Source organism: Phaseolus vulgaris, chromosome 11 (assembly GCF_000499845.2).
Source record: "Phaseolus vulgaris cultivar G19833 chromosome 11, P. vulgaris v2.0, whole genome shotgun sequence".
In the NCBI taxonomy this organism is placed as follows: Eukaryota; Viridiplantae; Streptophyta; class Magnoliopsida; order Fabales; family Fabaceae; genus Phaseolus; species Phaseolus vulgaris.
In genome coordinates, this window is record NC_023749.2 from 28,614,588 (window position 1) to 28,628,599 (window position 14,012).

The 14,012-nt window shown below is 41.8% G+C and overlaps 2 protein-coding genes across 2 annotated transcripts; one reads left to right on the plus strand and one right to left on the minus strand.

Moving 5' to 3' along the window:
* Window positions 1–598: 598 nt before the first annotated feature.
* On the minus strand, window positions 599–4,429 carry LOC137838668 (uncharacterized). Its single transcript, XM_068647902.1, has 3 exons — window positions 3,954–4,429; window positions 3,056–3,860; window positions 599–850 (listed from the first exon to the last, which is right to left on the minus strand). The coding sequence occupies exons 1-3, from the start codon at window positions 4,427–4,429 to the stop codon at window positions 599–601; spliced, it is 1,533 nt and encodes a 510-aa protein (XP_068504003.1).
* An 8,539-nt stretch (window positions 4,430–12,968) lies between these two features.
* LOC137838675 (uncharacterized) lies at window positions 12,969–13,715 on the plus strand. Its single transcript, XM_068647911.1, has one exon. It carries the CDS (start codon window positions 12,969–12,971, stop codon window positions 13,713–13,715), a length of 747 nt encoding a protein of 248 aa, XP_068504012.1.
* Window positions 13,716–14,012: the final 297 nt, after the last annotated feature.

The following is a 14,012-nucleotide window of genomic DNA, read 5'->3' on the forward strand; positions in this document are numbered from 1 at the left end:
ATATCTCTAGCAATCTTCCCTCATTGTGGGCCTGTAATAACCTGCACGGACAGTCCTCGTCGCCAGAGCTCGACCTCCAATGTGGCTCCCACAAATCCCTTCATGGAGCTCGGCCATAATTCTCGTGCACTTCTCTCCGTGTACGCATACAAGAAGAGGGTGTGTAAATCTGAACTTGTACAGCTCGTCGTCGATGAGGGAAAACTTGCTGGAGCTCTTCTTTATCTTTCTGGCCTCTGTTGAATCCATTATCTGCCAAGTAGCGCTGGTATGGCGTTATCCACGTATCTGGTTCGCGGATAACGCAAACTTGCATCGTTTTTACCTCTTCCGCTGGGCGCGCTCTGACCCTCGGCGTCCTCAAGGTCTCTTGTGTTAGAGATCTATGGCTCCTTGCCGTCCTTTCCATCGATCGGCAAACGTGAAGGACCTGGTGATCTGCGACAAAAGCCCGAGGGGTCTTCAAAGTTTCTTGAATAACGGTCCTCTGTCTGCCCCCCTTGCCCGAACTGGCGAGCTTGGCTAGCAAGTCAGCTCGGGCATTTTTCTCTCTTGGCACGTGCACCACTTCGAACAAAACAAAGGATCTTCTTAACTCTTACACGTATTCCAGGTAGGCTGCCATCTGCGGATCTTTAGCTTGGAACTCACCAGTTACCTGCCCAGTGACCAACAACGAATCACTTTTGGCCATCAGCACCTTTGCCCCCATCTCCTTTTCCAACAGAATACCGGCGATCAAAGCCTCAAACTCTGCTTGATTGTTGCTTGCTTTAAAAGCGAACCTTACTGATTGCTCTATCAACACCCCGTTGGATCCCTCCAAAATAACCCCAGCCCCGCTACGAAGCTGGTTAGACGACCCATCCACTGAGAGCACCCAACGAAGGTCATCCTTGGCGTTTTGTGTTGTTCCGGAAGACAGCTCGACCACAAAATCGGCAAAGATTTACCCCTTGATCGGTCCCCGGGGCTCATACTTGATGTCGAATTTCGACAGTTCCACCGCCCACTTCACCATCCTCCCAGCTACATCCGGTTTCTTCAAAACCTTCTGGATGGGTAAGTCAATCATTACAACCACCGTAAAGCTCTGGAAGTAATGGCGCAGCCTCCTCGCCGAAAATACAACCGCCAGCGCCGCCTTTTCTAAGGCCTGATACCTCACTTCTGGGCCTTGCACCACCTTGCTAACAAAATAGATGGGTTTCTGGACCTGATCTTGATCCTGGACGAGCACCACGCTTATTGCCCTCTCAGTTACGGCAAAATACAGCCTGAGTGGCGTTGCTGCATGAGGTTTGCATAGAACTGGCGGGCTCGCCAAGTATTCTTTGAGCTTTATGAAGGCTTCTTCACACTCCTTCGTCCAGACAAACCTGTTATTCCTCTTCAAGCACTGGAAGTATGGGTGGCCCTTCTCTCCACTGGCTGATACGAATCGGGACAGGGTGGCCATCCGTCCCGTGAGTTGCTGCACTTCCTTCACAGTGGCAGAGCTCCTCATCGCCAAAATGGCGGCACATTTGTCGGGGTTGGCCTCGATTCCCCTCTCCGACAAGAGAAATCCCAGAAATTTCCCTGCCTCTACGCCGAAAATACACTTCTCAGGATTCAGTTTCAGCTTGTACCTGGCTATCGTAACGAACAACTCTTCTAGATCGGCAACGTGCCTGCTCCTTTCCAGGGATGTCACGACCATGTCGTCAACATATGCCTGCACATTCCTCCCGAGCATAGGGGCGAGCACCTTGTCCATTAGCCTTTGGTACGTGGCCCCTGCATTCTTCAGCCCGAAGGGCATCACCTTGTAGCAATAGCATGACCTTTCCGTCATGAAGGCAGTCTTTTCTTCATCCATGGGGTGCATTTTGATTTGGTTGTATCCTGAGAAGGCATCCAGAAAACTGAGCAACTTGCACCCTGATGCACTGTCTACCAGGGCGTCTATACTTGGCAAAGGATAAGAATCCTTTGGGCAAACCTTATTCAGGTCTGTGAAGTCAACACACATCCGCCATTTCCCGCTACTCTTCTTGACCAGAATGACGTTGGCGAGCCATTCTGGGTACTGGACCTCCCTGATGTGGCCTGCTGCAAGGAGTTTTTGCGTCTCATCCTTGATCGCCTACCTCTTTTCCTCGTTGAACTTTCTCCTTCTTTGGCGGACGGGCCTGACTTGGGGATCTATTGCTAAGCGATGGCACAAGAAATCGGGGTCGATTCCCGGCATGTCTGAAGCGGACCAAACAAATGCATCCAGGTGTCTACTTATCACCTTGGCAATTTGGTCTTGTGTCTCGCTGTCTAAGGCTTTTCCCAATTTGAACGTCTTGCCGTTGATCTTCCTCTCAAGCCATTCCTCCACCGGCTGAGGCTTCTTCTCGCTTGCGATCACCGCCCTCGCGATACTTGTCTCCCTGGCGATCACCGAGCAGCTCCTTTCTCCCTCCACCCGGGCGGCGCCCTCGGACCTCGCCTCGATATCCTCCATTGGCACATCGCCCTCGGCGGCCACCTCCAACACCGTATCCGCAACTCGCCGGTTATCCTGTGCGGGCTCCACGCCAGGGGGCGGCGTTGTGGTTACGTGGCATACAGATCTCTTGTTCTTGAGGCTGTTTTCATAGCACTTTTACGCCTCCTTTTGGTCAGAACAGATGGTGATGATCAAACATTCCATAGACGGTAGTTTGACCTTCATGTGCCTTGTTGAAGGCACAGCTCCTGTCCTGTTGAGCGTTGGCCTTCCCAACAGTATTTTGTATGCCGACGGAGCGTTTACGACAAGATACCTGATCTTTTCTGTTCGTGAGGCCAAATCATCTGTGAACGTCGTCCTTAACTCAATATACCCCTTGACCTCCACTTGATCGCCGGCGAAACCGTACAAGCAGCCCCCATATGGCCTCAGTTGATCGAGGGATAGTTGTAACTTTTCAAAAGTCGGCCAAAACATCACATATGCCGAGCTTCCTTGGTCGACCAGCACCCGATGGACAGTCCTTCCCGCCGTGACAAGCGAGATCACAGTAGGGTCGTTGTCGTGAGGCACAACGTCCCTAAGGTCTCCTTTGGTGAATGTGATGTCCACGTCGGGTGAGTGATCCTCAAAAACTTCCACCGACATCACCGACCTTGCGTACTTCTTGCGCTGCGATGCAGTACACCCTCCACTTGAGAATCCACCAGCTATGGTGTGGATCTCACCGTGAATGGGCACCTCGTGCTGCTGTCCTTCATTGCCCGCCGGTTGGGGACCTGTTGATTGGCCCGCTTGCTTTTCTAGCAAATAATCTTTCAAGAATCCACACTTGACCAACTCGGCGAGTTGGTATCCCAAAGCCAAACACAAGTTGATAGAGTGGCCAAAGCTCTTGTGGAATTCACACCACGCGTCTGGTTTTGGACCCAAAACCTTTTCCGTTGTCTTCTCGGGCACCTTGAGCCTGGCAGCAATATTCGGGATGGCGATCAGATCGGCAAACCCCATCACAAACTCATACCTTGGCGGGCGATTAGTCTCTCTGGGCCGCCCCGGACCCTTCCCCTTATTCTTCTTAGGGTCATAAGGATGACGCATCCTTTGGTCCCTCTTCCCCGCTGCTGCCTCCATTATCCTCTGCGGCTGGACCCTTGCCTGGGCGCGCGGCTTAGCTGGAGCCACGTTTCCCCTTTTCTCGGAGACTTCGCTTTCAGCGGCGATGTGAGCCACGACACGTCGCCGGATTTCAGCAAACGTGGCGGGGTGACTCCTGATAAGCGATTCACTAAAGGGTCCGGGCAACACACCCTTCTTGAAGGCATGTATAAACATTTCCTCGTCTTTACCTGGTAAGCGGACTATCTGAGCTCCGAATCTGTTCAGGAAATCCTTCAGGGACTCCCCTTGGTACTGCCTCACGTCGAACAGGTCGTAAGACACCAACGGTGGTGCCTTGTTCACTATATACTGCTCAACAAACATCTTGGAAAACTGTTGAAATGTGGTAATGTGGCCAGTAGGTAAACTAACTAACCAGTCCAGCGCTGTTCCACTAAGAGTGCTCATGAACACCTTACAGTAGACCGCGTCCGACCCCTCCGAGAGCATCATCTGGGTGTGAAACGCCGTGAGATGAGCCTCAGGGTCCTCCACACCGGTGAAAGACGCCTTCACCGCCACCGTATTGGCCGGGACCACCGAGTCCATGATCTCTTGAGAAAATGGCATGGGAAAGCTGCGTGGTGGGGATGGGGGTGCAGATTTGTCCCCGACCGCGCGCTCCTCCTGTTCTTGAAGAGCTTTACGCAACTCTTCGTTGACCCTGTTGAGCTCCTCATTCCTAGCTTGCGAGGTCACCAGCGCCTCGTGCATTCTTTCCTGTTTAGAACGTGATGCAACTACATTCTCCTGCAGCGTCCTCACCATATCCATGACCTGCGTCATGGACACAACATCCTCATCTGTTGACGGCGCGACTGAACAAGACCGCGTTGTCCTCATCCTTTCCCAGCAAACTCAACAACTCAAAGAAACTCCAAATGAACGGCGAGAACTTCGAAAACCGACTGCGACAACAAGCGGTTGGACAGGAAACACCAAAACTTCAGCAAACTCGAACTGTGGTTGGGAATCACCTTTTATACGGCCCCACGGTGGGTGCCAGATGATCCTCGAGTTGATCCAGCGCAAGAGCGTTGCCTCGTCACGATCCTCGTCACCAGCTTGACACCACGTGCCCTTCACGTCCACACCACAAATAGCCTCTCTGAGAACCTGAAAAACACAAGGTGGCGCCTCTGCGGCCGGTGGCGCTCCGACGCTCAAGTCAGTGACAAGAACACCCAAAAACTGAGAGAAAATATACTCTGTAGAACCGTACTAAAGTGCACACAACCCTAACAATGAGCCGTAATGAAAAACGTACCTCTGCAAATTCTGTTAAGTTTACCTTTATAGCTAGGTTTTTTCTCTCTCCAGGCAGTTACGCTTTGGACGCGTGGCTCGCATCCAACCCTGCACGTTTCATCATCTGGGTTGGGGTAGCTAGTAGTACCCAGCCCTACACGTGTCATCATCTGAGCTGGGATAACCCGAGCGTCATTTCTCTATTGCATCCAGCCCTACACGTGCTATCATCTGGGTTGGAATAACAGGTAGCATCCAACCCTACACGTGTCGTCATTTGGGTTGAGGTAACTTGAGCGTTATTTCTGTGTAGTAACCAGTCGCACGGCTAAGTCCTCTACTCAAGGAGTAAGCTAGCACGCAATATGCTCTAGAACACCACTTGACAAGGCGAGTATCAGGTGCGGCAAAGTGCACCATCTTTGTGATATCGCTTGTCGCTAATGGCACCTTCCTTATCACTGCGCCATGCATGTTCTAGCAGAGGAAACCTTGCCACCAACGATTGTCCACTCTGGGAATCCTATCGCTGATGGGCAAGCTGTTCCCTTCAACCCACACGACCTTCACGCCCTATGTTGGCGCAACAATCATCTTACTGAAATTATACGCTTGAACTTACTCTTCTGAGCCTCCAGCAGCTTCAACTGAGTTTACTGGGATCCGGCGATGTGCTCCTCGCGACGACGTCAGACCACCTGATCTCCCATTATCTAACACGTCGATGACACGCAAACCCGGCGACAACCGACCATGTTCACTACAGAACTTCAGTTCCATGAACCGACGACTATGCTCACTCCTGAACCATTCATTTCTCACTTGTCCACGTGTTCTGCTGAGCATGCCCCACACGGTCACGTGCCAGGCACGTCATCACGACCGGTGACCTGGTCGGTACATCAACAAAAGGACTACATAAAATTGATAACTTTTTGGGAGAAACATGACTTTGACAAAACTTATAGAGATTAAAAAATCAAAATGACACAAACATAATGTATTAACAACAAGAAAACAGCAAGAAATACCCAAAAACAGTAAAACACAGAATGCTAATGACAATAAAGGCAAGGTATATGAAATTAAAGAACAAGAATGTAAACTTCTTGAATTAAAAGTGCAAAAAACAACTGAAACACACAAGAACACACCTAAGACTCATGATATCACATGATATGAACCCAAGAACATGATATGAACATGTTATGAATTCAATATGAGTTGGAACATGAATAGACACCTTTAGAATTGGTTTAAGATTCTTTACCCATTCAAGAACTTAATCAAGAACACAAGAACCAAGCCAAACTCACATAGAAACCCATTTTTCAACATACAAACTGAATGAAACAAGGAAAGAAAGCTAATGCACCGATTAAAACTTCAACAAACACATTTAGAACAACAAACCCATGCAAACCACTGAACATAATCACAAACTAAACAAGTTCTACCGATTGAAAACAAGAAACAACAAAGACATGTTTTAGAGTTTGATTTGGAATGGGTATGGAAGAAGAAAATGAAAAGGACAAAGAAACTTATGTGGTTGGAGCTCTTGGAATTGTGCATGCCACTTGAAGGATGGTTGGCTTCAAGATGAGTGTTGTTGCCGCCACTTGAGAGCCCAAGAGATCTTCCAAGATAAGACTATAAGAGGAGAATACACAAGCCTCTCACACTCACTCACCAATTCGGTAAAGATTCCTTTCTAAAAACTCAATTTCAAACTTGTTATTTCAAAGACCCAAGCACCCCTTTTATAATAGAGAGGGTCGGTCACAAATGTACAATAGAGAAGGAGCTTGAAGGGTTACTTTCTAATTCCTTCTAAACTAGCGCCTAAGCCATAAAGGAATAGAAAGAGTCATTTCTTCTATCCTTTTCCTAAACTAGCGCCTAAGGTGCTATACAAATGGAGGTATCTTTTTGGTTTCCCTCTTAGCACCTTCCTAAACACTACCCTCATATGTTTTACAATTTTATACAAGGGTAATTACAAAAAGGGAAAACATTTGCACCCTATTACCCAAAACTTTAGCTTTGCTCCTTGTAATCCTTTGAGGTATGAAGGATGATGAGCTAATTTTCCTTTAAGAATCTTGAACTTGAGCCTCAGTCTCTTCTTCTACTTGATCTCCATCAGGTAGTGTGGAGTTTGAAGATCAATAGTCTAACTTTGAGAGGTTTTTGACAAGAAGTGAAAACATGAGCCAAGCCACTCCTTATATAGCAAGTGAGGGCCGATATACATACAAGCAACAGGAGGGAAATTCAAACTTACTCTAATTGAAATTGGCGCAAAAAATGGTAGCACATTGAAGGCATGTTCAAGGATCTAGAATGTGCAAGGATTCTAGAACTTGCGCTCCAATTGGGCTTGCTTTGGACCGGCCTAGGTTTAATTAGAATTTTAGGAAACTCTAATTAAACCTAGGTTGGTATTTTAGGTACCAATCTTCATTTTAACAAAAATTACAAAAGAAATTTCCTATGCTAATTTTGACAAGAATTTAAATGCTACCCTACACTAGAGTCTATGGCGTCTTGAACATGTATAAGAAGGTTTCTCAGCCATCAATAGCAGTATTCCAGTCTTCTTGAAGCTTCTTAGCCATGGCTCTAGTGGTTGGCCCAATTCTACACTTTGGTGGGCTTTCATTTGAGTTGGTGCTTGAGCCTCTTCCATCATCCCCTCCCTCTTGAAAAGGATTTGTCCTCAAATCCAATGCTTCTTCGTCTTCATTATTACCTACAAAAGGAGATAAATCAATGACATTAAAAGTATCACGCACTCCATATTCCACAGGTAAATCAAGTTTATATGCATTGTTATTGATTTTCTTTAGGACTTGGAAAGGTCCATCACCTCGGGGACTAAGTTTAGACTTTCTCTTAGTTGGAAATCGATCCTTCCTAAGATGAAGCCAAACTAGATCTCCTTCCTCAAAAATGATTTCTCTCTTTCCCTTATTGTTATGTTTAATATATTTCTCAGTTTGTTGTTGTATTTGTTCTTTAACCCTCTCATGCATTTTCTTAACAAATTTAACTTTTGTAGCTCCTTCCTTATGCACAAAAGTTTGTGGATTAGGAAGGGGTAACAAATCTAAAGGAGTAAGCGGATTAAATCCTAATACAACTTCAAATGGAGAAATATTAGTAGTCTTGTGAACTACTCTATTATATGCAAACTCAATATGGGGAAGGTACTCATCCCAAGATTTGTGGCTACCCTTCATGACTGCCCTAAGCATAGTAATAAGATATCTATTGACTACTTCCGTTTGTCCATCCGTTTGAGGATGACAAGATGTTGAAAATTGAAGTTTAGTGCCATGATTCTCCCAAAGGGTTTTCCAAAAATGACTTATGAATTTTGGATCTCTATCCGATACTATGCTTCTAGGTAATCCATGAAGTCTTACCACTTCTCTAAAGAAGAGTTTGGAAACATTTTGAGCATTATCCACTTTGTGGCATGGAATAAAATGTGTCATTTTGCTAAAACGGTCCACAACCACAAAAATGGAGTCAAAACCTCTTGCAGTCCTAGGGGGCCCTAGAATAAAATCCATGCTAATGTCTACCCACGAAACACTTGCAATAGGTAAAGGAGTATAGAGTCCATGAGGCATTGTTTTAGATTTAGCTTTTAAACATGAAATGCATCTAAAATAATTTCTTTGAACATCTCGTCTTATATGAGGCTAAAAGAATTTTCCTTTTAAAAGATTAAGAGTCTTATATACTCCAAAATGGCCCATGAGACCTCCTTCATGAGATTCCTTTACAAGAATTTTTCTATGTGTTCCTTGGGGTATACAAAGTTTTGCTTCCTTAAAAAGATACCCCACAGACACATAAAATCCTCCTTGTGCTCTATGTTCACACTTAGCGAAGATGGATGCAAAATGATGATCTTCTTTGTAAAGTTCTCTTATGTTGTCAAATCCAAGAATTTGGGCTCCAAGTTTTGAAAAGCTTGTCATCTACCTGTGGAGATCGAGCAAAGCTTATTGGGAAATAAAGGCATGCAACATGAATTATGACAATGCAGGAAAACAGTGAAAACTCCAGCTGCAAGAGTTGGATGAGATCCGTTTGGAGGCATATAAGAACTCAAAATTTTACAAGGAGAGGAGCAAGCGTCTCCATGACCACTTCATCACTAGCAAGGAGTTTGTTGCTGGCCAACGTGTGTTAATGTTCAACTCCAGATTAAAGCTTATGCCTGGAAAGTTGCGCTCAAGATGGATTGGTCCATTTTTTATCATCCATGTCCATCCTCATGGTGCTGTAGAATTGCAGAGTCTAACGTCTACAAAGACATTTAAGGTGAATGGACATCGTCTAAAGCTCTTTCTTGAGATTCCTCAAGAAGAGACGGTGGAAGAGATTACCTTGCAAGCCCCCAATTACCTTCAAGCTTGAAGAGGGAGTATTCATTCTCTTACTTTTATCGTACACATTTATTAACTGTTTTTACATTGAGGACAATGTTTTATTTAAGTGTGGGGAAGGAGAATTATAGTTTAGGATTTATTTTTGTCTCTTGCTTATGTTTGCTTTGTTTGAGTTTAATTTTCTGCTTAAATAAAATAAATTAGCTTTTTAGGATCGTCTAATGACTGGCATGTTTCATAATTCTTGCAAATCTTAGTTTCTTGATATTTGTTGTTTCAGTCGTTTTGCTATCAAATTAATATGAATCAAGCGTAGACTTGTTCAATGCTAGAAAGATGATAGTATAACAGTGGTCAGATGACCCTAGGTCGTCCCAAAGAATCTAATAGTGAGTCCAGTGAACAAACCTTCATAGCTAATTAGATATCAATTTAAAAACTATTTAGCAATAATAGAAACTAATTTTTTTAAGTCTATGGTCTCTAATTTATTAACTATAGCAACTAATTATTTTCTGTCTCTAAAATTAGTTTTTATTAATAGTGATGTTTCACAAAAACTAGTTAGAAATTGAAACCTGAAAGTAATTAGCTTATAAATTTTACGTTTTGATATGTTTATAGTTTTGTTTTTTAAAAATATATATTTTAAATCTTTAAATTTTTATTAATAGATTAATTATTTAATTGCAATTTTTTTAGTTTCAATTACTGCTTTTATTTTATATTATATTATTAATCTTATACTATTTCATAACATATATTTAATCAAAATTTTAAAAATAATATTAATAATACTATATCAATTAGTGTATTGGAGTAATAAATTAAATATTATAATAAAGTCAAAATAAGTACGTATAAATGGAGGGAAATAAGTTAAATAAATAATAACTCGCTCTAGTTGAAAAAAACCGGAAGTTTTAATAAATATTTTAAAAAATAATAATAGACTAAATATAAAAATTAGAAGTTAATATTTTAAAAATCTACTTAAAAAAAAATTGATTTGCAAACAGGTTCTAATCAAGTTAAACAAGTTTCTTAAATAGTATAAGTTAGAAACTATCTAAATAACCGGTAAAAATATTATATCTAAATTGAGTTTTACAAAAATTAATGAAAATGTTACGTAAACTTTAACTTTTTCGATTAACATTTAAATCTTCCACATTAATACTCTAGGAATGAACTTATTCTATATATTTATACATAAATCTCGGTTAATAACAACACTCTAAAAAGTATAAATGATAATATTTAAGTTTTTTGATATAAAAAATTGATATTCAATTATATATATGAATCTTGTAAGGATCTAGAAAATTACTTTAGAGTAGAAGTGGTATATTTTAAATGACTCCTGAATAATTTTAAATGAAAAGGGCATATAAATAGAAATTCAATTATTCAGGTTTCATTTTAAAAAGAACCACCATCTCTCTAGAAAGTTCTTTTCCTTTCCTCTCCCTTCTCTCTACAATTCTGACTTCCTTGTTCATCTATTTGACGATCAGAGTCCACCATCAGACTCCTGGCAGTGAGTACTACAAGACTGCCCGATCAGAATCTCTGCTAGAGTAAGTTCGTTTTTGCTCTTCTCTTTGAGTTAAATTTGGAACTTGTTAGGTTGTTTTTGTCCTTGCTTGCATGTGACCCTTTTAGCTTCAGGGTTAATCTCTGTTAGCTCAGGGTCCTAGTGATATAGTTAGATTTTTTAATAGGACTCTGTGATACAGGTTAAGTTACCTTTGGGTTCTTGGTGGTTTTGGGGCTCTTAGTGAATATCTTCTAATTTTTCAGGTAAGGGAAGCTAGCCTTAATTTCCAATAGAACACTAGGCTAGAAGATTTGAAGGTGAAATTGGATATAGGGTTGCTGTTATACAATTATAATGTTGTTGAGTATTGGTTGTTTGATGTTGATTAGAGTAATTTTAGCTATAGCAGGGCCTTTGTCAATTTCAGTGCTCTCTGGTGTGATTTCGATCAACCTAAAATATTTTCGTTCAGACCAAAATTTTTGGGTGCTCTCTGCTGTGATTTCGATCAACCTAAAATATTTTCGTTCAAACCAAAATTTCTGGGTGCTCTCTGTTGTGATTTCGATCAACCTAAAATATTTTCGTTCAAACCAAAATTTCTGGGTGCTCTCTGGTGTGATTTCGATCAACCTAAAATATTTTTGTTCAAACCAAAATTCCTGGGTGCTCTCTGGTGTGATTTCGATCAACCTAAAATATTTTCGTTCAAACCAAAATTTCTGGGTGCTCTCTGGTGTGATTTTGATCAACCTAAAATATTTTCGTTCAAACCAAAATTTCTGGGTGCTCTCTGGTGTGATTTCGATCAACCTAAAATATTTCCATTCAAACCAAAATTTCTGGGTTCTCTCTGATGTGATTTCGATCAACCTAAAATATTTTCGTTCAATCCAAAATTTTGTATACATATATGAATATTGCTATTTTTATTATTTTAGCATAGTTTATATTAAGATTACTATTGTTAAATAACTTTTTGGATATATTTGGATTGTTAGAAAGTTTAAATTATATATTATGATTGAATGGTGTATTGATGTGTTAAATGAAGTGTGCAATGATTTGAAAGTGTTATCAAGACATAGTATTTTCAGGAAAGGAAATACCGTGTCGAGATTGTTGTTAGGGTGTATTGATCTGTCAGGCCCGTAATGAGACATCCTAACTCTACTGATATAATGGAATCACATAGATGAAGTTATTCAGTTGGTGAGAGTCGATGGAGGTTCATATGACTTTGTCTGGGGTTTGAAATATAATCTCGTCTTTCAGGTCATGTGAATTTACCCTGTCATACGAGATGATGAGATATTTAGATGTTTATGCGCATGGTTGTGTGGATTCACAACAAGTAGTATGACAGGTGCAGGTCACAGGATTCTAATTTCAATACACGAGTCTTCTGGAAGTAGAGTCAAGTGTCTACGTTATATGAGTCACTGGAAGTCTGACATGTGAAAGATGAATATAGAATTTGTATGACACTTGATGATTTGAGAATTTGTATGAGACTTATGATTTATGTTTTATTAATTTCAAAGTGAAATTTTATAGAATTTTGTTTTATATGGCTAGCTTACCCTTTTATTTGGTTGTGTTGTTTCTCTAACTGTGATGATCATGTATTTACACGGGAGCAGATGAGATTGCAGGTAATAGAGCTCCTTAGTGAGTAGCAGAAGGATTAGATAAATTTAAATTGAATGCTTTGCTTTGTTTAGTTTTTAAACTTTTTGGATGTATTTATTAAATCCCTATGAAGAGGGATATATTTTGAGATACAAATATGAGAAAACAATATATGTTTATATGTTAATTAGATATTGCACGCATAATATTTTTTTTTTATAAAAAGGAGTAAAATTAGGGATGTTACATTATGGTATCAGAGCTGTTCGAACCTTAGGAGACCTAAGGGTTATGGGGTTGTTTTTGTGTTCTTTAATTGGTTTGTTAGTAAAAACTACATAGTTTAAAATTCTAAAGATTTATCATGAATCTTTCTAGTGTGTTTTATAGAATGGCTCCTAGACCTCCTACCCATCCCCAACCTTCTTCTTAGATGAACCAGATTGCCAGGGCTATTGAGATGATGGCAAATGCTATCCAACAATAGAATGTGGCAATGGCTCAGAATCACCAGGCAGCAATGCATCATTGGGAGAATGCTAGATCTGTTGCAACAGCTTCTCATGTCAGTTTGTCACAGGAACAGATGGGACTGACAGAGTTTATGAGGCATAACCCACCTAAGTTCAGTGGGAATGCCACTCCTGATCAAGCAGACCAATGGATAAGGGAGCTAGAGAAGATCTTTAGGGCAACCTCCTACCCTGAGGATAAGAAATTGGTTTTTGCTACATATTTGTTGTCTGGAGAAGTAGAGTTCTGGTGGATGGGAGCTCAACAAATGATGGAAGCCGGAGCTGAAGTTTTGGACTGGGAGTGTTTTAGAGTGAAGTTTTTGGAGAAATATTTTCCAGATAGTGCCAGGTTTGCAAAGGAAGCTGAATTTCTCAAGTTGGAACAAGGAGAGATGTCAGTGAATGCTTATGCTGCTAGGTTTGAGTATCTAGCCAGATTCTACACCCAAGCTACCTCTGAGGCTTGGAGGTGTAGGAAGTTTGAAGAAGGTTTAAAACATGAGTTGAAGAAGACTATATCACCTATGTGCATCAGGGAGTTTCCTGCCTTAGTGGAGAATGCGAAGATGGTGGAGACCTTGGAAAAGGGTGATTCCAGGGTAATGAGATCACACCCAGGAGGGTCTTATAGTGGGAAGGCCAAGGTACAACATCAACCACACAAGCCTTATGCTAGACCTCCACAGCATAGGACAGGAATAGCTCCACCCCAGTTTCAGCAGCAATAATCATGGAAACCTAGATGTTTCCATTGTGGTGGACCACATACCACCAATATGTGCACCAAGGGAACTCCAGAGAAAAGATGTTTTACATTCCAAAAGATGGGACATTTTGCTAGAGATTGTCCTAACAAGAATAGGATGACTCCATCAGGCAGTTTTCAACAATTTAGGAGTGAAGGCAATAGACCTCAGGCAACAGGGAGAGTTTTTGCTATGTCAGGAGCTGAAGCATCTCAGTCAGGTAACTTGGTACAAGGTATATGTTATATAGCTGGTAGATGTGTTAAAGTTTTGTTTGAT